Below are 27,406 nucleotides of genomic sequence, written 5' to 3'. Positions count from 1 at the left end.
TGTTCAAGCCTTGATTTTTCAGGCCTGTTATGATTTAATTTCCACAGTAAACTCTCTCTGTCAAACATTCAAGATTAATTGATGCTTTATTAAACATCAGCATCGCGGCTTTGACCAAAAGAAGGATGAGTCTCATATGTGAGGCTGAACATCCTCAAACACAGGAGAGTACTGAACATCAACATACTCTTCTGCATTACAGTCTGCAAACTTTGTGGGAACTCCCCATGTGTGCAGCGTCTGCATTATTGATGCATTATTGGTGGATTATTGGTGGATTATTGGTGAAATCAGACAGATTACGCTCATAATAAGAGACAGGCCTGGTCTGATGATAACTGTCTCTATTTCTGTAATCCAGACCATCATACAGACATAAGGTTGGGCTTATTTAACTCAGACTACATATCTACCAATCACTGATCACCTTTCAACTTACTAGCCACACACTAGCAACCACTTACGACACATTAGCAACTGTCCCATAGACTTCCATTTAAAAGACTGCCATTGACTTTACATTGGACATGCTAACCTCATACTAATCATACTAGCAACATGCTAACCTCATACTAATCATACTAGCAACATGCTAACAACATACTAATCATACTAGCAACATGCTAACAGCATACTAATCATACTTGCAACATGCTAACAACATACTAATCATACTAGCAACATGCTAACAACATACTAATCATACTAGCAACATGCTAACAACATACTAATCATACTAGCAACATGCTAACAACATACTGATCATAATAGCAAAATGTTGTAACAACATACTAAGCATACTAGCAACATGCTAACAACATACTAATCATACTAGCAACATGCTAACAACATACTAATCATACTAGCAACATGCTAATAACATAGTAATCATACTAGCAACATGCTAACAACATACTAATACATACTAGAACCATGCTAATTTATTAGCAACTGCCTAGCAACTAGTCAGAACACCTTAGCAACCACCTAGCAACACCTTAGCAACCGCCTAGCAACCACCTAGCAAGGCCTTAGCAACTGCCTAACAACACCTTAACGACCACCTAGCAACACCTCTGCAACCACTCAGAACACCCTAGCAAGCACCTAGCAACAACTTAGCAACCACCTAGCAATGTCTCAGCAACTGCCTAGCAACACCTTAGAAACCACCTAGCAATGCCTCAGCAACCGCTCAGAACACCCTAGCAACCACCTAGCAACGTCTTAGCATCTACCTAGCAATACCTTAGTAACTGCCTAACAACCACTCGGAACACCCTAGCAACCACTGAGAACACCTTTGCAACCGCCAAGCAGCTCTTTAGCAACCACCTAGCAACACTTAAGCAACCATCTAGCAATGCCTTAGCAACCACCTAGCAACCAATCAGAACACCCTAGCAACACCTTAGCAACAACCTAAAACATCTTAGCTACCACCAAGCAACACCTTAGTAACCACCTACCAATGCCTTAGTAACTGCCTAGCAACCAATCAGAACATACTAACAACCACCTAGCAACACCTTAGCAACCATTTAGTAACGCCTTAGCAACCACCTAGCTACTTTATAGCAACCACTTAGAACACCCAAGCAAAACCTTAGCAATGACCTAGCAATCTTAGCAACAACCTAGCAATGCTTTAGCGTCCATCTAACAACCGCTTAGAACACACTAGCAACCACCTAGCAACACCTTAGCAATGACCTAGAACACCTGAGCAACCGCCTAACAACCACCTACCAATGCCTTAGCAACTACCCAGAACACCCTAGCAACCACCTAGCAATGCCTTAGCAACCACTCAGAACACCCTAGCAACCACCTAGCAACATCTTAGCAACCACATAAAACACCCCAGCAATGCCTTCATAACTACGTAGATCTTAGATCTCTAAGCGACACCTTAGTAACCACCTGGCAACACCTTAACAACTACCTGGAACACCCTTGCAACTGCCTAGCAACCACTTAGAACACCTTAGCAACCGCCTACCATGCCTTAACAACCAGTCAAAACACCCTAGTAACGCCTTTGTTACCGCCTAGCAACAACTCAGAACACCTTATCAACTGCCTAGCAACACCTAAGCAATCACTTAGAACACCCTAGGAACCATTAAAAAACACCCTAGCAGCTACTTAGCAACCACTCAGAACCCCCTATAAACAGCCTAGCAAGAAACACCAATCCAGACTAGAAGCCAGCGAGCAGACAGAGTTATGACGGCTTCTTAAACCTCTTCACTCATTTAAACTTTGCATCTTCAGACTCTCAGACTCGACTTTCTGCAGACACCATACAGTCTGCCTGCCAACCCCACTGATCCAGCAATATTCAGGCCTGACTTCATGAGGAGATACCAACTAAATGTGTGTGTGTGTGTGTGTGTGTGTGTGTGTGTGTGTGTGTGTGTGTGTGTGTGTGTGTGTGTGTGTGTGTGTGTGTGTGTGTGTTTGTGTGTGTGTGTGTGTGTGTGTGTGTGTGTGTGTGTGTGTGTGTGTGTGTGTGTGTGTGTGTGTGTGTTGATCAGGCTGTCCAGTTCTCAGAGTCTCACCATTCAGGTCAGCGGCTCCCGCACGGTTCTGGTGGTGGCGAACGTGACGGAGGAAGATTACGGAAACTACACGTGTGTGGCAACAAACAGACTGGGAGTACACAACGCCAGCGTGTTCCTCTACAGTGAGACACACACACACACACACACTCTCAGTCACACACTCTGATACACACACACACACACATGTTGGTTGGGTGGTGATGTATATGCAGTATGCAGCACTGGTTATATTATCCCCCCCCCCCCTAACCCCTCACAGCCCCCTGTAAACATGTTGAATGTCTGAACCCCCTGCTCTGTGCACGGGTGTGAATCAGTGTTTGTCTGATTTCTCCTATTTGGCATGTGGGTCTCTTTAATGTTTCTGATCATCAAACTAATGTCAACATCATTCCCATATAGTCAACACATCCTGCAGAAACTCCTCAGCCCTGTGTGAGAGTGTTTCCCCCTAATAAGCGGCTCTGCCAGCGTCAGCAGCTGCTCCTGCAGTCCAGTGTTCTCCGTAACTCACTGTGAGTGTCCAGCGCCGTGCAGGAGATCTGGACCCCTCATCTCTGCAGAACTACTGTGACTCTGACACAGTGGAGGGGTTTAAGCATGATCCACCTCTTCATGCCACGGTATCTCAATTGGATTCAGGTCAGGACTTTGACTAGGCCACTCCACAGTCTTCATGTAGTGGTTCTTCAGTCATTCAGAAGTGCGCTCGCCGCTGTTGTGTGTTTGGATCATTGTTCAGCTGTAGAACCCGAGCTCTCTTCATCTTGAGGTCTCTCACAGACGGTTGGGTGTTCTCCTGCAGGGAGTTCTGGTCACAGCAGAGTTCGTGGTTCTTCTTTCTCTGAAACGCAGTGTTACTATATGACAGTGTGTCTGGTCTTATACAGGGTTTCCCCAGACTCCTGGCCATCATTAAAGTGTTTTCTGGCCAGACTGAGTCGAGGTTCTGTGTTCTTTCTGTCAGCAGTGGTGTTTGTCTTGACCTCTGCCAGTCTCTTCTGTTGGTGGAGTCATGAGCAGTCGCCGTAACCGAGTCCTGCAGGTCTGTGTTGTTGTTGTTCATCCTCTGTGTCCTCTTGGATGAGTTGTGGCTGTGCTCTCTGGGTAGTTCTGGTCGTCTGGCCACGTCTCCACTGCTCTGAGTTCTGCTGTGTGCAGATAATGTCTCTCGCTGTGCTTCACTGCAGTCCCAAAGCTTTAGAAATGGCTTATAACCTTTCCCAGACTGGAAGATTGTCCTTTGAATTTCTGTGGATCTCAGACTCTGAGGATCTGTTGGTCTACTTGACTTTGTCAGGCAGGTCCTGTTTAAGTGATTTCTGCATGGTGAACAGGTGAGACCTGGCTGTGGATGCAGATGCAGAACTCAGGTGTGGGAAAGCAGAGGTCAGTCATGGTTTAATAGGGGGAAAACACTAAGGGTGTACTCACACTATGTACAGCTGCCTTGAACCGGGCCTGGGCACGCTCGTCCCTCCTCCCGTCCCCCCCCGCAACCCACACTCACATGACATTCGGGCCTGAGCACTCTTCGTCATGATGATGCGCTGGTCAGTAGAGAAGCGCTCTCGCTCAGCTCAGTGGACTCTTCTTCAGGGATTTGGGTTTAGTGGTGTGATATGCAGAGACACACAGTCAGATCTCCTGCTGAACAGATCCGCCACTGCTGACGCTCAGAGTCCATCATGACGTGTTGCTGCTGCAGGAGTGAGGAGCTGTGCTGAGATCAGCTGTGCTGCAGTGAGGGCTGGAATAATCTACAACAGTGAGTGTTCACTAAACAGTGAGCATGATTAATAATCCAGATCACACAGATCTTACAGTCACGACTCGTCTTCAGTTTCAGGCTCAGGTGCTCTCTCCACTCACACACAAGCGCACCGCATCTGAGCCCAAGTGAACCGCGCTCTGGCACACCTCTTCCAACCGGGCCAGAGCCGGCCAAGTGAACCGTGCCTGAGCCCGATTCAGTGCCTCACACTTCTCTAATGATCTGGGAAACGGGCCTGAGCACGGTTTGGACAGTATAGTGTGAGTGCGCCCTTATTCACACAGAGCTGAGTAGTTCAGGATTTAGTTTTCCCTTAGTAATAAACACCTTAGCAACCACCTAGCAACACCTCAATAATAAAAACCTTCATGTCCAAACTGCAGGATGTGTTGACGTGTGTTATCTGGGACTGATGTTGACATTAGTTTGATGATCTGAAACATTACAGAGACACACATGTCAAATAAGAGAAAGCAGTAAAGGGGCAAACACTTGTTCACACCGGTGTGTGTAGTGCCGTACCATCACCAAGAGAACTGATTTAGATTTTGTAAAGCTGCTTTAAAAACAATATCTATGAACAATAATGGACAAATAAAGTGAATTGAGTTAAAGATAACAGTTATACTACTGTCATTATACAGAAGCCTGCATATATAAACCACATAAACCAGTACACAGATACCAGTGGTGGAGAGAGAACTGCACAATCATACTCACGGTAAAGCAGCATCACTTGCCTAAACATGCAGTGCAGAGTAACAGTGTCTGCTGTGAACATCACTCAGAGGATGAGCAAACAGTAGAGCTTCAACAGCAGTAGAGTGTTACGCTGTGTAAAGCTGATGTGTTTACATGTCATATGTGGAAGTGTGTAAACGTCACGTTCTGTAGTGCATCTAATGATTGTCCAGCAGGCACACAATGTCATCAGACGCTCATATTAGCTTAGATTTAGATTGGGATGTCAGGTGACCAAAATTCTGTCTCTAGCAATAACGACATTGAAATGATGTTGATATTTGGTTGTTGGAAAGTGGCCAAAATCCAACGTCAAGCCGACATCTTAAACCAGCATCATATTGACGTCAATACTGACATTTATTCATCAGGTATGGCAACCGAAATCCAACATCTAATAGACGTCATAGTGGTAACGTCCACACAACGTCAAGCTGTGACATCATCAGACGTTGATATTTGGTTGGTTTTAGGTTGGATGTTGGACTGAGTTGCAGCGTCCCCTTGACATTAGGGTACAACATCAGTCTGACATCATGCTGACGCCTTGTGCTGCTGGGTGTTTAAGGCCGTTTGGGTCATCATACAGTAAACATCCGCCATCTTCTCATCAGCAACATCATCTAATCAGTCTCTGGGTCAGTGTGCAGAGATTTTGGACATCTTCTTGAACACTTTTAATGCTTCCAAACAGTTTTCTGCAGTTGTGAGTGGCTCATGTGTTGAGGTAGATCATTATGAGGGGATTTGCCTTCTACAGTATGAGTGATTTGAGTGGACAGGAGAAACAGGACTGATTCCTCTAATCACCACAGACGAGGGATAATACAGGAGTGCTGCAGGATGAAGGACAGTAGTGGAGTAACAGCACTGATACTGCACTAAACATGAGCTCAAGGGAGAGTAAAAGCCAGCGGTGTGAAGCCACTAATTACAAATACTCAAACTACTGTCATTAATTACTTTTTCTCAGAAATTGAAGTTTGTTGAGTCGTTTTAAAAACGTGTGCTTTTACTCTCACTAGAGCTCATGTTTACTGCAGTATCTGTGCTCTTACTCTCACTGCTGTCCCTCATCCTGCATCACTACTGTATTATCTCTCGTCTATGGGAATTAGAGAAATCAGAGGAATGATTAATTAGAGGAATTAGAGAAATCAGTCCTGTCCACTCAAATCACACATAGAAGGTAAATCACCTCATAATGAACTACTTCAACACATGTGCACTTTACAATGCAGCAAACTGTCTGGAAGCATTAAGTGTCCAAGAAGATGTGCAAAATCTCTACACGCACTGACCCAGAGACTGTTTAGATCAGGGATGCCCAAACACAGGCTGTTTCTCAGTTCCAGGAATGCAGAGAGCGGACTTGTGTTCTTGTGGAGAGCGGTGTTGCCAGGTGTCCTCGGAAGAACAAACTCGGGAGAGCGCGAGGGCAGAGAACGCGTCCTTTGAGAAATGATGCTGCGTTCTTCCTGATGGTCACATGACCTTCAAATAGTAAATTATTTAAAGATTACAGCATTCATACAGGGATTTATTGTTTTCTGCCTTTTAAAAATATATACTTTGCATAAAAACATTATCAATATACTCTGCACAATATAAATAAAACAAATTTCAATGCGAATTTCAGCAAACAAACACCATTAATGTGTTTATTCCTTTATTAAGATGTTCATGTTAATATTTACCTTCACCGTTTCATTTAGGGGAAACTCCTGAGGTAAATAAGTGATATCTCTGAACTTTAATAATAAATCTAAATAAACTGCAGCGCTTCCCACCTCCAGTCGCAATGACTTCTGGGACTTCCAGAGCGAGTTCAGTGCTCAAGTCTGCATCAGTGCGTCCTCGATATCAAGAACACATCCAGGAAGTTTCACGCGTCCTCCGTACTTGCGGTCTTGAGTATTGGAACTGAACTTTGGCAGCTGATGATGACGTTACACAAGAACACGAGGACGCAAGACCGCTGAAAAACGCATATTGAGAAACAGCCACAGTCCTGGAGGGCCGGTGTCCTGCAGATTTCAGCTCCAACTTGCCTCAACACACCTGCACGGATGTTTCTAGAAAGCCTATATGAGCTTGATTAGCTAGCCCAGGTGCGTCTAATTGGGATTGGAACTAAACTTTGCAGGACACCGGGCCTCCAGCACAACCTGAAACACACCAAATATCAACGTTTAATGATGTCACAGCTTGACGTTGTGTGGACGTTACCACTATGACGTCTATCAGATGTTGGATTTTGGTTGCCATACCTGATGAATAAATGTCAGTATTTGACGTCAATATGATGCTGGTTTAAGATGTCGGCTCTACATTGGATTTTGGTCACTTTCTAACTACCTAAAATCAACCAAATATCAACGTTATATGAGGTCATTATTGGACATCAAAATAACGTTGTCCTTAGACACTGACTAGACATTGATTTTTGGTCACCTGACATCACAACCTAAATCTGACCTAATATTACATGATTATGACATTGTGTGCCTGCTGGACAATCACTAGATGCACTACAGAATGTGACGTTTACACACACACACACACACACACATAAATTACATGTAAATGCATCAACTTTTAACAGCGTAATACTCACTACTCACTACTCATGAGTACTTTTAAAAGAGCTACTTTTTACTCCTACTTTGAGTAATATTTACAACAGGTACTTTTACTCTACTCACACTACATTTTAGGCAAGTAATGCTACTTTTACTTCAGTATGCTTTTTCAGTTCTCTTTCCACCACTGGTAAAAGCACACAATTGTAAAACTACTGAGTAAAGCACAATTGCTGAGATAAACTACACAATTACAGTACTCTGAGTGTTTGTATTGTGTTACTTTACACCACTGACAGATACACTCACACACACAGACAGTCACACCGATACACTCACACACACACTAGTGTACTTCAGCTCATCCACCAGCAGAGGTCGCCATTCAACAACATCTGAATCTAACAGACCTGTGTGTGTGTCTCTCTCTCTCTCTCTCTCCGTGTGCGTGTGTGTGTGTGTGTGTGATGTCTCTCTCTCTCCCAGAACCAGGGATGGGGCGGGACATCAACTCGGCGGGCTGCATCTGTCAATCACTCTGGCTCCTCCTCCTGTGTGTGTCCTCAGCTCTTCTCCAGTGTTAATGATCAGTCGCTCTGAACACACTCGGTCGCCTCAGACTGTTCACTCGTCATCACACTCACCGTCACGCCGGGCCGGACCACACTCTGACTATCAGGACAGAAGACCAGAACACAGAGGAGAGGAGAAGAACTGAATATCCTGCTTTAACCGCTTCGAGATTTACTGACTTCCAGTGAGGCCTGGGGTGTGTGTTTCCGTCCGTCCGACAGTCTGAGAGCGTGTGTGTGTGTGTGTGTGTATGTGTGTGTGTGAGTGTGTGTGTCCTGACAGATAACTGGAGCCACGCCCTGATCTTCAATCATCTCTGAATGCTGAACGGCTCATTTCCCCATTGACCTCTGCAGCCTGTGGCCAAACCTGCCTGATGTAAACTAATGAGAGCGCTCGAGTCGTCTGAGTGTGCTGAGTGTGACTAGTGAAGAGGGACTGGAACGTGTGTGTGTGTGTGTGTGTTGTGTCGGACTCCATTCTGCTCTTTCCTTGCATCTCATCAAGAGTTTATAAGATCAGAACAATCACTGGATCAATGAGACGCTCATGCTGCGTCACCTGTGTAGCTGTGTCTAACCCCGCCCACATGTCCAAATACAGCCCTAACCCCCCCAATCCTTTGGTCTGTTCTACATGTCTAACCCCGCCCACATGTCCAAATACAGCACTAACCCCTCCCACACCTCTGGTCTGTTCTACATGGCTAACCCCGCCCACATGTTCAAATACAGCACTAACCCCTCCCATACCTCTGGTCTGTTCTACATGTCTAACCCCGCCCACATGTCCAAATACAGCACTAACCCCTCCCACACCTCTGGTCTGTTCTACATGTCTAACTCCGCCTACAAGTCCAAATACAGCACTAACCACTCCCATACCTCTGGTCTGTTCTACATGTCTAACTCCGCCTACAAGTCCAAATACAGCACTGTATTCCACTAATATAATTAGTCCCACCCAAATGTAAGCTCGCCCTAATGTCTAAATACAGCACTAAACCACTCCCACTGATACTTTCCAATGTCTTAATGTACGGTTAAGGTTAAGCGTGTGACCAAATATGGCACTAACCCCTCCCTCATCATTAGTCCCTCCCACTTGTGTAGATGTGCCCACACCTTCCAAATACCCATGTGACCAAATACAGCACTAAGATTCTCCCAGTTGTAACTCCACCCACACTACCTAATACACCACTAAACCCTTCCCACATGATGATCCCGCCCCCTTGTTGCCACTCCTCTGATTCTTCCCAAATGCTCAACTTCGCTCATGTGACCAAATACTTCTATCACCCAAAAATAACTCTGCCTATATCCAAATACAACTCTAAACCCCTCCCACTTGTTTGTCTGTGGCCACACCTCTGGCTCCTCCCACATGCCTGGCTCCTCCCAGCTGGCTTCACACCAAACGCAGAGCTTCGTGTCCCTCGCTCAACTGTACTCGCGGTGTTTCCCGCTCACGCAGATTTCCTGCTCTAGTTCTAGTCATTTTCTTAACTTGCATTAAAGGCGAAATTAAGGCAAATTTTGCATACTTTCGTCAAACGTGTCGCGCATTCGGCGCCATTCACTGCAATAACTCGTCTCTGTTTGTGCTTTTGCTTTGACACTGGATCTGTAATTTACTCGCACAAATACTTAATTCTGCCTTTGGTGTGAATCCACCCTAACCCCTCCCCCCACACATTATAATTTTCTCCCAGTTGTAACTCCGCCCACTAACACAGCAGTAACTCCTCCCACAGGCGACTCTGCAAGCGTTCTTCAGGGTTTCTGGAAAACTTGTATTATCAGCAGTTTCTCCAAGTGTCCACACAAATGTCCAAATACAGCACTAACCCCTCCCATGTCATTGGCACCTTCCACTTGTGTAGCCGAGGCCACGCCTCTGTTCCCTTTCAGATGTCTAACTCCACCCATAAGACCAAATATACAGCACTGTATTCCACTAATATAATTGGTCCATTTCAAATAGCATGTGACCAAATACAGCACTAAGATTCTCTCAGTTGTAACTCCACCCACACTACCTGTTAACCACTAAACCCTTTCCACATAATGATCCCACCCACTTGATTACCTGTGGCCACGCCTCTGATTTTTCCCAAATGTTAAACTTCTTCCATGTGACCAAATACTACTATCACCCAAAAATAACTATACTATATCCAAATACAACACTAAACCCCTCCTATTTGTGTGTCTGTGGCCACACCCCTGGCCCCTCCCATATGTCTGGCTTCACACCAAACACACAGCTCCGCTGTAGTCAACTGTAGTCGCGGTGTTTCCCGCTCATGCAGATTTCCTGCTCTTGTTCAATTTTTTAAAATTGTGTAAAGACGTAATTAAGGCGAATTTCGCATATTTTCGTCAAACGTGTCGCGCATTCGGCATCATTCACAGCAATAATTCGTCTCTATTTGTGCTTCTGCATTGACTTTGTATGTAACGAATACTTAATTCTGCGTTTGGTGTGAATCCGCCCCTAACCCCTCCCTCCACAACATCATATTCTTCCAGTTGTAACTCCGCCCACTAACACAGCAGTAACTCCTCCCACAGGCGGCTCTGCAGAGTTCTTCAGGGTTTCTGGAAAACTTGTATTATTAATGAAGTTTCTCCACTGAAAGTGTTTAACGATGTTTAGCGTGTGTCGTGTCGCTCCAGCACGACCGCTGATAACCCTCCTCCCACCGCGTGTTTCTCCGTCCGCCGTATGAAATGTTCGACACCAATGAATGCTCGTCTTCATCCGCCGCTCACCTCCGTCTGTCTGTAAATATTCTTTTGAATGTCTTCACGCGGAAACGAAGCGCATCTTCGTTCAGGTTTCTCCGTCTGTAGTTCTGCGGTGGCGCTTTGATGCTTCCTGTAACAAACTCAAATTAGATACTAAACTAAGATTTTTACTACAAATATTTAAGTATTCTAAACCTAGATTTACCTTTGAAGCGGCTGCACTACTATTCTTATTTATAGAGATGGATCTGTTCATTAGTTATTATAATAGTAGTTGTACAGAGATGAGCTGAACACTCCGACTGCCAAACGATTAGAGCTCCTGTTATATATTTAATCAAGCCATTTTAGAGAGGATTTATGACCCGCGCACACACTACTTTTCTTTGTTGTTGAATTGATAAAGCATCTATTTAGTTTGTTTTGGTATGTAGACGCGCGCACACACACTGGTTTATTTTGTTTTGGTATGTAGACGCGCGCACACACACTGGTTTATTTTGTTTTGGTATGAAGACGCGCGCACACACACTGGTTTGTTTTGTTTTGGTATGTAGACGCGCACACACACACTGGTTTATTTTGTTTTGGTATGTAGACGCGCACACACACTGGTTTATTTTGTTTTGGTATGTAGACGCGCGCGCACACACTGGTTTATTCGTGGTTTCTCCTGCTCGTAAAGCAGCGTTTCTGTTCACGTTTACATTTGAGTATTGGAATAATCCAGCAGTGAGATCTCCACCCACAGCCCTTTGATTGACAGCTCTCTCAGCCAATAAGCTTTCAGCATGTGCGCTCTTGATTGGATGAAACCGCTCGTCTGGCGTGTGTCTGATTTAAAGGGCTAGTCGCGCGTCTCCTGTCTAAAGTAAATCGAGCTGCAACGCCAATATTTGGGTTTGATCCAATCCAAAGTCAAGCGTCCTGAACTCCACACAGGGCCGCAGTGTTTTGTATCTGACGAATGTCTCACTGCAGTGTGTGTGTGTGTGTGTGTGTGTGTGTGTGTGTGTGAATACTCCAGTGAGGATCAGTTCACTTTATTTTGGCCATGTTCAGTGTGTGTTTTATTGCCGATGCTCTCTGTAACCTGATAAGAAGACGCTGTGTTTTCGTGGATCTGGAGAATCTCCAGTAGTTTTGATCGACATCTTCATGAAAGCAATGGACATTTTCTAACTCGTCTTTATTTACTCTGAAGTCATTTTTGAAGCCCTTCTGCACTGTACAGTCCTCATCAGATGTTGAGAATGGAAATCGTCATCTGAATTTGATGTTTTTGAAAGTGGGATTAAGAAAAACATAAATAAATGAAAATGATTGTAATTTTGGTGCGAAATGAAGATTCTGAATTCTGTTAATCATGTAACATGCAAATAAAGGAATATAACGATTGTTAGATCTCCCTTTAAATGCTCTTCCTGTGGTTATTGATATGGATTTATTCTAGAAAAGTGGCAGATTTAACTTAGATATAATAGTACTGGGCGGCACGGTGGTGCAGTGGGTAGCACATTCGCCTCACAGCACTCAGGTCCCTGCTTCGAGTCTCGGCTGGGTCAGTTGGTGTTTCTGTGTGGAGTTTGCATGTTCTCCCCGTGTTGGCGTGGGTTTCCTCTGGGTGCTCCAGTTTCCCCCACAGTCCAAACACAAGCGCTATAGGGGTTCATTCGCGGTGGCGACCCCTGATTAATAAAGGCACTAGCCAAAAAGAAAATGAATGAATGAATGAATAATAGTACTAATAATAATAGTAATTGAGTGATCATTCATTCATTCATTCAGTTATTCAATTATTTATTTTCCTTTGGCTCAGTCTCTTATTCATCAGGGGTCGCCACTGCGGAATGAACCACCAACTATTCTAGATTATGTTTTACACCAGGGGTATCCAAAGTCGGTCCTGGAGGTTGCCTGGAAGTTTGAAGTATAGCTAGTAAGAGCTTGATTAGCATGTTCAGGTGTGTTTGATTAGGGCTGGAGCTCAACTCCCCAGGACACCGGCCCTCCAGGATCGAGTGTGGACACCCCTGTTTTACACAGTTGATGCCCTTCGAACCCACGCCAACATGGGGAAAACAGGCAAACTCCACACAGAAACACCAACTGACCCAGCCGAGACTCAAACCAGCGACCACCATGCCGCCCCTATTGAGGAGTTAATTACACACAATTAAAGCAGTGGGTTATAAATGATATGAGCCTACAGTACATGTATGATAATTATTCCACTGCATGAGGAAATGGTCACGTCCACTCAACATCAGCTCAAGTCTCGAGTCTTCAGTAGTATCAGACACCAGTGCGCAGTGTGTGTGTATTAATGCGGTACAATACTTTCCTCTGTTAACATTCATTTACATTCAAATGAATGAGCAATTAAAACACTTCTAAAGCATTTAATCTGTTAATGATAATAGTGCTTAATGGAGCCTGACATGACTTAATGAACAAGCAGTGCAATAATTAATGAATGCATTAACTACTGTTACATAATCAGACCCTACTGGAAAGACATGTCTGTGTTTATTTTCTGCTAAATTCAGATTAATCCTGCTAATATGATCTGACAAACCACACACACACACGCGCACACACACACACACACACACATCTTTAACATAATTGGCACATTTCTTTATTTTGAAAACAGACATGAAACCATTTTCCACGAGTTTACTCCTGACTGGAACAGAAAGGCCGGCGCTTTTTCTTTTTTGTTGGATTTTGTGGATTTTAACATCATCAGTGCAGCGATATCTCCAATTAAACGCTCATAACAACACCACGGACATGAAAAGAAGCCACATGTATGAGGAGGTTTACTGCGCTGGAGAAAGACGGAGGTCTGAGTCCTGATCTCCAGCACACGCTTCCAAACCTCCCGCAAACCGCAGAAATCAGGCCACACCAGAAAAGAGGACGAACATAAAGCAGGCTGTCGGCGGGCCTGTGGATCATCTGGGATTCTACATTGCACTGGTCCTCCGTTAAACACTCTCCTCTGTGCCGGCGTCTGAAACGGCTCCCTCTGCTGGTTTGGATTCCTCAGCAGCGTCTGAAACAGCACAGAAAACATTTAGATCAATTCACACTGTTCTTCTTAGAAATCAAACTTTAAAACAGAACAAATAGAGATATAAACTGTGAAGAAAACTAAAACTGAAAAACAACTGAACATCGCAAACCAAGAACTGTTAGACAAAGAGTCGAAAAGCCAGAAATATGAGACAAAATCAGGAATAAGACATGAATTTAGAAACGTCAAATGTAAACCCAGAAATGCAAAACGTAAACTTAGAGATGCGAGACGTAAACTCAGAAATGTGGACGTAAACTCAGAAATGTGAGACGTAAACTCAGAAATGTGGACGTAAACTCAGAAATGTGAGACGTAAACTCAGAAATATGAGACGTAAACTCAGAAATGTGAGACGTAAACTCAGAAATGTGAGACGTAAACTCAGAAATATGAGACGTAAACTCAGAAATATGAGACGTAAACTCAGAAATGCGAGACGTAAACTCAGAAATGTGAGACGTAAACTCAGAAATATGAGACGTAAACTCAGAAATATGAGACGTAAACTCAGAAATGCGAGACGTAAACTCAGAAATGCGATTCGTAAACTCAGAAATGTGAGACGTAAACTCAGAAATGTGAGACGTAAACTCAGAAATGTGAGACGTAAACTCAGAAATGTGAGACGTAAACTCAGAAATATGAGACGTAAACTCAGAGATGTGGACGTAAACTCAGAAATGCGAGATGTAAACTCAGATGCGAGTCGTAAACTCAGATGTGAGACGTAAACTCTGACATGTGAGTCGTAAACTCAGAGATGTGAGACATAAACTCAGAAATGTGGACATAAATTCAAAAATGTGAGACGTAAACTCAGAAATGCAAGAAGTAAACTCAGATGTGAGACGTAAACTCAGACATGCGAGTCATAAATTCAGATGTGAGACGTAAACTCGGATGTGAGACGTAAACTCAGATGTGGGAACGTAAACTCAGATGTGAGACGTAAACTCAGAAATGCGAGACGTAAACTCAGAAATATGAGACGTAAACTCAGAAATGCGAGACGTAAACTCAGAAATATGAGACGTAAACTCAGAAATGCGAGACGTAAACTCAGAAATATGAGACGTAAACTCAGAAATATGAGACGTAAACTCAGAGATGCGAGACGTAAACTCAGAAATGCGAGACGTAAACTCAGAAAAATGAGACGTAAACTCAGAAATGCGAGACGTAAATTCAGATGCGAGTCGTAAACACAGATGTGAGACGTAAACTCAGAAATGTGAGACGTAAACTCAGAAATGTGAGACGTAAACTCAGAAATGTGAGACGTAAACTCGGATGTGAGACGTAAACTCAGAAATGTGAGACGTAAACTCAGAAATGTGAGACGTAAACTCAGAAATGTGAGACGTAAACTCGGATGTGAGACGTAAACTCAGAAATGTGAGACGTAAACTCAGAAATGTGAGACGTAAACTCAGAAATATGAGACGTAAACTCAGAAATATGAGACGTAAACTCAGAAATGCGAGACGTAAACTCAGAAATGCGATTCGTAAACTCAGAAATGTGAGACGTAAACTCAGAAATGTGAGACGTAAACTCAGAAATGTGAGACGTAAACTCAGAAATGTGAGACGTAAACTCAGAAATATGAGACGTAAACTCAGAAATATGAGACGTAAACTCAGAAATGCGAGACGTAAACTCAGAAATGTGAGACGTAAACTCAGAAATGTGAGACGTAAACTCAGAAATGTGAGACGTAAACTCAGAAATATGAGACGTAAACTCAGAGATGTGGACGTAAACTCAGAAATGCGAGATGTAAACTCAGATGCGAGTCGTAAACTCAGATGTGAGACGTAAACTCTGACATGTGAGTCGTAAACTCAGAGATGTGAGACATAAACTCAGAAATGTGGACATAAATTCAAAAATGTGAGACGTAAACTCAGACATGCGAGTCATAAATTCAGATGTGAGACGTAAACTCGGATGTGAGACGTAAACTCAGATGTGGGAACGTAAACTCAGATGTGAGACGTAAACTCAGAAATGCGAGACGTAAACTCAGAAATATGAGACGTAAACTCAGAAATGCGAGACGTAAACTCAGAAATATGAGACGTAAACTCAGAAATGCGAGATGTAAACTCAGAAATATGAGACGTAAACTCAGAAATATGAGACGTAAACTCAGAGATGCGAGACGTAAACTCAGAAATGCGAGACGTAAACTCAGAAAAATGAGACGTAAACTCAGAAATGCGAGACGTAAATTCAGATGCGAGTCGTAAACACAGATGTGAGACGTAAACTCAGAAATGTGAGACGTAAACTCAGAAATGTGAGACGTAAACTCAGAAATGTGAGACGTAAACTCGGATGTGAGACGTAAACTCAGAAATGTGAGACGTAAACTCAGAAATGTGAGACGTAAACTCGGATGTGAGACGTAAACTCAGAAATGCGAGACGTAAACTCAGATGGTGGATGTAAACTCAGGTGTGAGACGTAAACTCAGAAATGTGAGACGTAAACTCAGAAATGTGAGACGTAAACTCAGAAATGTGAGACGTAAACTCGGATGTGAGACGTAAACTCAGAAATGTGAGACGTAAACTCAGAAATGTGAGACGTAAACTCGGATGTGAGACGTAAACTCAGAAATGCGAGACGTAAACTCAGATGGTGGATGTAAACTCAGGTGTGAGACGTAAACTCAGAGATGCGAGTTGTGAACTCAGATGTGACACTTAAACTTAGATGTGAGACATAAACTCAGATGTGGGAAGTAAACTCAGATGTGGGACGTGAACTCAAAGATGCGAGACAAAACCTCAGATGTGAGACGTAAACTCAGAGATGTGGACATAAACTCAGTAATGCGAGATGTAAACTCAGAGATGTGAGATGTGATTTCAGAAATGCGAGTTGAAACTCAGAGATGTGAGACGTAAACTCAGAAATGCGATTCGTAAACTCAGAAATGTGAGACGTAAACTCAGAGATGCGAGACGTAAACTCAGAAATGTGAGACGTAAACTCAGAAATGCGATTCGTAAACTCAGAAATGTGAGACGTAAACTCAGAAATGTGAGACGTAAACTCAGAAATGCGATTCGTAAACTCAGAAATGTGAGACGTAAACTCAGAAATGTGAGACGTAAACTCAGAAATGTGAGACGTAAACTCAGAAATGCGAGACGTAAACTCAGAAATGTGAGACGTAAACTCAGAAATGTGAGACGTAAACTCAGAAATGTGAGACGTAAACTCAGAAATGTGAGACGTAAACTCAGAGATGCGAGACGTAAACTCAGAGATGCGAGACGTGATCTCAGAGATGCGATTCGTAAACTCAGAATTGACAGATGTAAACTCAGAGATGTGAACGTGTCTGTGTCTCTAAGAGTCTCCATTACGCATGTTCCAGCGGTGGACAGTAGGTGTGTGTACACAGAGTGAATGAGGTGTCCAGAGCTGAAACTGACCTGGTTTGTCTATTTGGTGTGTCTCCTGGCTCTCAGCTTCAGGCACGTCGGCTGGTTTCTCCTCCTCTTTCTCCTCTTTCTGTGCATTGCCTTCTTCTTCAGGTTTCTCGTCTGCAGCCGCCGAGCTTGGCTCCTCCTCTTTTGGCTTCTCCACTTCCTGCTGCGGCTCCTTCACTTCCTCTTTGGCGGGCGTGTCTGAGGGGGCAGGGTCCGCTGCAGCAGTGGGCGGGGCTTCATTTGCTGGGGAGTTAGGCTGCTCTGGTTTGGGGTCCTCCTGTGTTTCTGTGGAGGCGTCAGTCGGTTTCTCCTCCTCCTGCTCCTCCGGCACTTCTCCGTTCTCCTCCTCTTTCTCTCCGTCCTTCATCTTTTTCCGGGTGATGTGTCCGCGGAAGCTGGCCTGGATCTTGGTGGCCGCCTTGTGAGCGTTTTCCTCCGGTTTGATTCCATCCTGCTTGATCTCCTGATCGGCCTCTTCATTCTTCTCAACCTGAGAGAACAAACAGCTTCAGAAACTCAAACAGAAACACTCAGCAGTTCATCAAACCTGTTCCACGATGGAGGCTGAACAAACTCAGGATTACAGGATCAGTCTGGGGTTGACTAAACCACAGCAGTGTGCTCAGACTGTACTGTTAGCTTGAAGCTGAACTTCAACTAACTGACGTTGATCCTGAGTTTATGAGCATGTGCAGATGAAGGCGGGGCATCAGCAGCAAACAGCCAATCACAGATGAGAACTCAGATTTAAAAAAGGTAAATGCATTACGATATACATTCACAACTAAAGACTTTCTCAGAATTGTGGAACATAAACTCAGAAATGCAAGATGGCAACTGTGAAGTGTTAATTTAGAAATGTTAAACTTTGTCATGAGATTTAAATCTAGAATTGAAGGAGGACTGTTAAACTGAGGCGAAACTGCTAAAATAAGATTGTTTATAATATGCAGTGATCATGGATATAATGATTACATAATTCATATCAAATAATTATAATAATCTTCACTACAAACAGACAATTTTATTTCTAAAACAATTTACTGAAGAGAAACATTTAATATGGAACAGGAGAAACTGCTGGAGTGGCTTTATTTTCACATGATCTCTAAACCTGAACATAACCTGAAGATATCCTCAACATAACCTAAACATAATCTGAGGAAATCCTGAACATATCCTAAAGATAACTTGGACATAAAACCTGAATATAACCCGAAGATAATCTGAAAAACTCCTGAACATAACCAAAAGATAACCTGAAAATATTATTTAACATACAACAAAAACAGTGCCTGAACATATCCTGAAATATATCATGAACGTAGTAAGTATTCACAGTTAACTGGTAGAATCCAGGTTTGTGATATCTAAACCAGAACATAACCTGAAATTATCCTGGATATAACAAGCACATAATATGAACTTAACCTGAACATAACTTCAATATATCCTGTACATATCCTGCACAGTTGATTAGTGGAATCTCAGTTTGTGATGCCTAAACTAGAACATAGCCTGAACATACCCTAAGCATAGCCTACAAATAATATAAACATTACTTGAACATATCCCAAACATATCATTAACATAGTCATGTTGTTCAGTTGATTGGTGTAATCTCAGTTTGTGATATCTAAACCAGAACATAACCTTAACATATCCTGAACAAAACCAGAACATGACCAGATAATCACTTTGCTCGGTTGATTAGTGGAATCTCAGTTAGTGACCTCTAAACCAAAATATATCCCTGAAATGTCCCAAACATATCCTGAACACAGCCACTTTGCTCAGTTAATAGATGGAATCTTAATTTATTATTTCTAAACCAGAACATTTTATATCCTGAAAATAACCTGAACATAACCTAAAGATAACCTGACAATAAAACAACAAAGTATTCATAGATGACTGGTATAATCCTGGTTTGTGATATCTAAACCAGAACATAACCTTAAATTATTTAGAATTTAACCTCCACATAATATGAACATAACCTGAACATAACTTCAAAATATCCTGGACATTCCCACATTGCTCAGATGATTGGTGTAATTTCAGTTTGTGATGCCTAAACTAAAAAATAACCTGAACATAACCTACATATAAGAGGAACATAACTTGAGCATATCCCAAACATATCCTAAACATAGTCACGTTACTCAGTTGATTAGCATAAACATATCCTGAACATAACCTGAACATAGTCGAATTGCTCAGTTGATAGATGGAATCTCAGTTTGTTATATCTAAACCAGAACATAACCTGAACATATCATGAACATAACCAGAACATAACCTGAACATATCATAAACATAACCAGAACATAACCTGAACATAATCACTTTGCTCAGTTGATTAGTGGAATCTCAGGTTTTAATCTCTAAACGAAAATATAACCCATAAATATCCTGAACATACCTTGAACATATCCTGAACATGTTCACTTTGCTGAGTTGGTGGAATCTCAGTTTGTTATATCTAAACTAGAACATAACGTAAACATATCCTGAAAATAACCAGAACATAACCACAACATCCACTGGAATAGGATAAGATACAACAAAGAGCAATGAAAGCGGATGTATTTTCATGGTACCTAAAACCCAGTGTAATCCTGCTTCATAGTACAGGCCCCACATGATTACCTGGTTCAGCTAACAACATTCTCCTCAATCTCCTGTTCCACTATGAGACTGTTTAACCTGAATATACGAGGAAACTTACTGAGTGTCTAGAAAAACAACATTTCCAACTGATGATCCAAACTCCTGATCAGCCGCAGTACACTTGTGTTGTGTTCACTGTATGATCATTACAGTACAGACTGACGGAGGCGTGATCAGACAGTTCTGGGATCCGTGATTCTCACGTCTGCTTCAATCCCGTGATAAAAACATCTCAGCGCCGCTTCAGTGTCCTGCAATTCACAACATGAGGGATCAGCGGGAGACACGGATCTGAGCGTCTGAACCACAGAACACCCCCCGTCAGTCTGAGTCTGATTATTTACAGCTCTGTTCAGCGTCTGGATGACTGAAGGATCATCAGTGATGTCTGGCTCAGAATACAGGCTTCCTGCTGGATTCATCCAGACACCAGTAACACCATTACAGATGAGTTCACTCTGAGTTCAGCACCAGCATCATCAGCCTGTTTCTGCTCAGATACCTGATACACAGTAGTGATCTATTAATATAAAATAATATAATATAATATAATATAATATAATATAATATAATATAATATAATATAATATAATATAATATAATAATAAAATATAATATAATATAATATAACATAAAATAATAATATAATACAATATAACATAAAATAATAATATAATATAATATAATATAATATAATGTAATATAATATAAAATAAAATAATAATATAATATAATATAATATAATATAATATAATATAATATAATATATTACAATATAATATAAAATAAAAATATTTATAATATAATATAATATAATATAATATAAAATAATAATATAATATAATATAACATAACATAAAATAATAATATAATACAATATAATATAAAATAATATAATAATATAATATAATATAATATAATATAATATAACATAAAATAATAATATAATACAATATAACATAAAATAATAATATAATACAATATAATATAATATAATATAATATAATATAATATAATATAATATAATATAAAATAAAATAATAATATAATATAATATATTACAATGTAATATAAAATAAAAATATTTATAATACAATATAATATAAAATAATATAATGATATAATATTATATAATATAATATAATATAATATAATAATATAATATACCATAACATAAAATAATGATATAATACAATACAATATAATATAATATAATAATATAATATAATATAATATAATATAATATAATATAATATAATATAATATAATAATATAATATAATATAAAATAAAATAAAATAATATAATAATATAATATAATATAATATAATATAATATAATATAATATAATATAATATAATAATACAATACAATACAATACAATATAATATAAAATAATATAATATAATATAATATAATATAATATAATATAATATAATATAATATAATATAATAATATAATATAATATAAAATAAAATAAAATAATATAATAATATAATATAATATAATATAATATAATAATACAATACAATACAATACAATATAATATAAAATAATATAATATAATATAATATAATATAATATAATATAATATAATATAATACAATATAATATAAAATAATATAATATAATATAATATAATATAATATAATATAATATAATATAATATAATATAATAATATAATATAATATAAAATAAAATAAAATAATATAATAATATAATATAATATAATATAATATAATATAATATAATATAATATAATAATACAATACAATACAATACAATATAATATAAAATAATATAATATAATATAATATAATATAATATAATATAATATAATATAATATAATATAATATATGTGTCACAATCACCAGCGACCTCTAACCACCAGAGGTCGCTAAAAAACATTCTCACTCATACAAACTACAAATCCGCCAGTTTATGGACTACAACTTCATACATGCACTTGGCCCACACAAACCTGCTTCTTCATTTAGACTGATTACACTTGCACCAGCTGAGGATTGTCAAAGTCTGATTACACACACTACTTAAGCAGCACACACACTCATTCGCATGGCTGAGTCTTGTTATCTGTATAGTAACACTACAACGTGTTTTCCTAGTCTTGTTTTCTTGTGTTTTGACCCCTGCCTTGTTAGCCTTTTCGTCTTAGACTGCCGCCTGCCTTACGACCTCTCGCCTGTTATTTAACTACGATTCTGGACTGCCTCTAGACGTCTGTTTGCACCTGTGTTGACCATTGCTTGCCTGACCACTGAATAAACCTGCACGTGGATCCAAACTTCTGTTACAATACGGGTCAAAGATTTCGGTTTGCAGATCAGATTATTTGTACAACTGTAGTTTTCCACATGTAGACACCGTAATAAATGGAAGAAAAGTGTTAATATTTTAATATAGTGTTACACTTTAATATTTGCCAAATGTCTAAATATAGTTGAAAAAGTTTATCACTACTTATACTGCGCTGTAATACATTTATTTAAGAATAAGTGTTAAACTTAATGTGTTGTGTGTGAAATGCTGAAAATGGTGTTGTCGGATGTGTGAAATCTGATGTCTTGAAGGAGTGAAATAAGATTAAAGATTTCAGATGACTTTTTTAGATGAGAGTTTTTAACATTACAGAAAATCATTCTTGATCTGAATCTGATGAGAGTTTTGCACACAGAAATACTGTTAAACTTAATATTATAGTGGATCCTGAACATATGCTAAGCATATCCCGAACATAACCAAAACTTATCCTGAACATTGTCACATTGCTCGGGTGAATTGTGAAATTTCGATTTGTAATATTTAAACCAGAACATAACCTGAAAATATCCTGACTATAACCTAAACATAACTTAATATAATATTCTGAACATACCCTAAACATATCCTGAACATAGTCACATTGCTCAGGTGAATTGTGAAATTTCGATTTGTAATATTTAAACCAGAACATAACCTGAAAATATCCTGACTATAACCTAAACATAACATAAACATAACTTAATATAATATTCTGAACATACCCTAAACATATCCTGAACATTGTCACATTGCTCAGTGAATTGGTTGAATTTTGGTTTTTGATATCGAACATAACCTGAAATTATCCTGAAATTAGCCTAAACATAACCTAAACATTAAAATATCTTTGCTCACAGTTGACTGGTGAAATCTTGGTTTGTAAAATCTACATCAGAATACAACATAAAAATACCCTGAATCCAACCTTAACGTAACAAACATATCCTGGACATAAGTTGAAGATTTCCTGAACATATGTCAAACCAAAGGAATTTTGGTTTGTGATATCCAAACCAGAACATAACCTGAATATAACCTAACACAACATTAACATAGCCTAAACGTATCTTTGATCATGGTTTACTGGTGGTATATTTATTTGTGATATCTAAACCAGAATATAACCTAAAAATATATTGTTTAAAATCTAAACATAACATAAACATAACCTGAACATAACTTGAACATATTCTCAATATAAGCTAAACATAACCCGAACATAACTTGAACATATCCTGAACATATCCCAAACACTATCTTTGCTCACGCGTGACTGGTGGAATCTCAGTATGTGATATCTAAACCAGAACATAACCTAAAATATCCTGAATACAACCTAAACAAAACACATATATCCTGAACATAACTTGAAAATATGCCAAACATATTCTGAACATATCCCAAACATATTCATTTTACTCAGTATCTTTGCTCAAAGTTGATTGGTGGAATTTTAATTTGTATTATGTAAACCAGAACATAACCTGAACATATCCTGAATATAGCCTACACATAACATGAACATAACTTGAAGCTATCCTGAACATATTCACATTGCTTAGTTCACTCTTGGTTTATGATTTCTAAACCACAACATAACTAGAACATAACCTGATCATATCCTAAACATAATATCTTTGCTTACAGATGACTGATGGAATCTTGGTTTGAGATATTTAAACCAGAACATAACATGACCATATCCTGAAAATAACCTAAACATAGCATAAACATATCCTGAACATAACCTGAACATAGTCAAATTGCTCAGTTGATAGATGGAATCTCAGCTTTATATTGAAACCAGAACATAACCTGAACATATTCTAAACATAATCTAAACATAACATAAACATATCCTGAACATAATTTGAACACATCCTGAACATTTTCACATTGTTAAGTTAATTGATGGAATCTTGGTGTGTGATATTTAATCTAGAACATAACCTGAACATATCCTAATGGTAACCTGAACATAAGATGAACTTGACCTGAACATTTTCACATTTCTCAATTAAATGGTGGAATCTCGAGTTGACATATCTAAATCGGAATATAACCTGAAAATATTCTAACCATACAATCTAATATATAAAATAACATGAACAAACCCAGATATAACTTTAAAAAACCCAGAACATATTTACATTCCATGGTTGATTGGTGGAATCTTGGTTTGTAAAATCTAAACCAGGAAACAACCTGAACATAACCTGAAGATAACTTGATCATAATTTGAACATGTGCCAAACATATTCACATTGCTCAGTGAATGGTGGAATCTCAATTTGTGATATCTTACCAGGACATAACCTAAACATATCCTGATTACAAGATAGCACATTACATGAACATAGCCTGAACATAACTTAAACATGTCCTGTACACACCAAAAACAAATCCTGAACATACTCACATTGCTAAGTTGATTGGCGGAATCTCTGTTTGACAAATGTAAACATATAACCGAATAATTAAAAGAACCTAAAAATAACAAGAACATAAACCCAAACAAAGCTTGAACATATTCAGAACATATTTACATTCCTCGCTTGATTGGGGGATTCTCGGTTTGTGATCTCTAAAACAGGACACAACCTAAACATAACTTGAACACAACCTGGACATATCTTAAACATAAGCTGAACATAAAAATGGCCATTAAAATGGTCCTGCCCAACTGAGTCTGGTTTCTTCACTCTCCTATAGGTGAAGTTTTTTTCCCTCTCCGCTGTCGCCACTGGCTTGCATAGTTCAGGATCGGTAGAGCTACGCATCTATGAATTTGCTCTCCAGTGTTTGAACTCTCAGTAATGATTAAATTACACTGAACTGAACTAAACTGAACTGAACTGAACTGAACTTAAACACTAAAAACTGAACCACACTGTTCCAGTTACTATGACCATTTATGTGAAGCTGCTTTGACACAATCTACATTGTAAAAGCGCTATACAAATAAAGCTGAATTGAATAACCTGAACATATCCAAAACATATTTAAATTATTCGGTTGATTGGTGGAATCTTCGTTTATGAACCCTAAAACAGGACATAATCTAAACATAACTTAAACACAGCCTCAACATAACTTCAGCATATCCTGAACATAACTTGAATACAACCTGAACACGACCTGGACATATCTAGAACATAACCTGACCATATCCTGAACATAACCTGAGCAGCATAACCTGAACACAACCTGAACATATCCTGAACACAACATGAACATATCCTCAACACAACCTAAACATATCTCAAACACAACCTGGACATATCTAGAACATAACCTGACTATATCCTGAACATAACCTGAGCAGTATAACCTGAACACAACCTGGACATATCTAGAACACAACATGAACATATCCTCAACACAACCTAAACATATCTCAAACACAACCTGGACATATCTAAAACAAAACCTGACCATATCCTGAACATAACCTGAGCAGTATAACCTGAACACAACCTGGACATATCTAGAACATAACCTGACCATACCCTGAACATAACCTGAGCAGCATAACCTGAACACAACCTGGACATATCTAGAACATAACCTGACCATATCATGAACATAACCTGAGCAGCATAACCTGAACACAACCAGGACATATCTAGAACATAACCTGACCATATCCTGAACATAACCTGAGCAGCAGACCCTGAACACAACCTGAACATATCCTGAACACAGCATGAACATATCCTCAACACAACCTAAACATATCCCGTACACAACCTGGACATATCTAGAACATAACCTGACCATATCCTGAACATAACCTAAGCAGCATAACCTGAACACAACCTGGACATATCTAGAACATAACCTGACCATATCCTGAACATAACCTGAGCAGCATAACCTGAACACAACCTGAACATATCCTGATTCCTGAACATAACCTGAACATAACCTGGACACAACCTGAACATATCATGAACATATCCTGAACAAAACTTGAACATGGTCACATTTGCTCAGCTCATTCGTGTATTATCAGGCTGTGATCTCTAATTAAATTGATGATAGTCTTTTAGTTTTCTCTGATCAGACTGTCTTTGACTCGAGTATCAATAAAAAAATGAAATGTGAATATTAAAGCAAAGCAGTGGACTCAAACAGGGTGTGCAAACTGGGTTCCTTTAAGTGTGGCCCAAAAACACGAATATTCATCCACATGACAAAAGAAAGTGCAGAGTGACCACAGCAGCTGTAAACTGACTGAGGAGCTTCTAATGCAGCGGCTGAAGGCACACGAGAGTTCTGTTCTTGAGTTAAGTCCTGGATTAAAGTCCTGGATTTGTGTTTTGCTGTTGGAGTAATAATCAGTATCGGCAGATCTGCTGTAGTTGATGTTCAAGTGAGAAAACCTGAAATGAAGTAATCGTCCGCCATCAAGATCTAGCGCCTGAGCGGATTATAGTCAGGGATATTAATCTTAATATTTACCTTGTCCATCAGCAGCCAGCCGTGTGTCTGTCCACCGAGAGCCTTTTAATTTAATACTCACATGAGTCTAATGAAGGAGAGCAAGCAGAAATCAAAATAAGGTGAACAAGACGAAACACAAGAAGCATGAGAACACACCGATGAAGAGCAGTCACATCATAAAGGCCAGACGAGCTGAACTCAGGCCAGACCACTGACAAGTGTGTGTGTGTGTGTGCGTGTGTGTGTGTGTGTGTGTGTGTGTGTGTGTGTGTGTGTGTGTGTGTGTGTGTGTGTGTGTGTGTGTGTGTGTGTGTGTGTGTGTGTGTGTGTGTGTGTAGGCCATTTCATCTCCAACACTCCTCCACTGAGTCAATCTGCAAATGCACTGCAGGAATGAAGTCACTCTGCATACAGGAAGATGATTTATTCCTCAATGCCCTGC

The 27,406-nt window shown here is 39.8% G+C and overlaps 2 protein-coding genes across 4 annotated transcripts in view; one reads left to right on the top strand and one right to left on the bottom strand.

Annotated features, from left to right (window-relative positions):
* Positions 1-12,406, top strand: part of lsamp (limbic system associated membrane protein) — a 170,177-nt gene extending 157,771 nt beyond the window's left edge. For 2 of the 3 annotated variants that reach the window (XM_087283280.1, XM_087283281.1), the window contains 2 exons: positions 2,541-2,689; positions 8,151-12,406. In XM_087283280.1, coding sequence (XP_087139406.1) covers positions 2,541-2,689; positions 8,151-8,248 — 247 coding nt within the window. In that variant the 3' untranslated portion in view covers positions 8,249-12,406. 3 annotated transcript variants of the gene reach the window in all.
* Positions 12,407-13,608: 1,202 nt separating this feature from the next.
* The window catches only part of gap43 (growth associated protein 43), a 16,053-nt gene continuing 2,255 nt past the window's right edge, over positions 13,609-27,406 (bottom strand). The window contains 2 exon segments of the mRNA NM_131341.2: positions 13,609-14,051; positions 17,525-18,011. Coding sequence (NP_571416.2) covers positions 13,984-14,051; positions 17,525-18,011 — 555 coding nt within the window. The 3' untranslated portion in view covers positions 13,609-13,983.

This window comes from Danio rerio, chromosome 15 (genome assembly GCF_052040795.2).
Source record: "Danio rerio strain M-AB ecotype USA chromosome 15, GRCz13ab, whole genome shotgun sequence".
Lineage (NCBI taxonomy): Eukaryota > Metazoa > Chordata > Actinopteri > Cypriniformes > Danionidae > Danio > Danio rerio.
The sequence above is the reverse complement of the archived record's forward strand: the minus strand, read 5'-3'. Positions and strand labels throughout refer to the sequence as shown.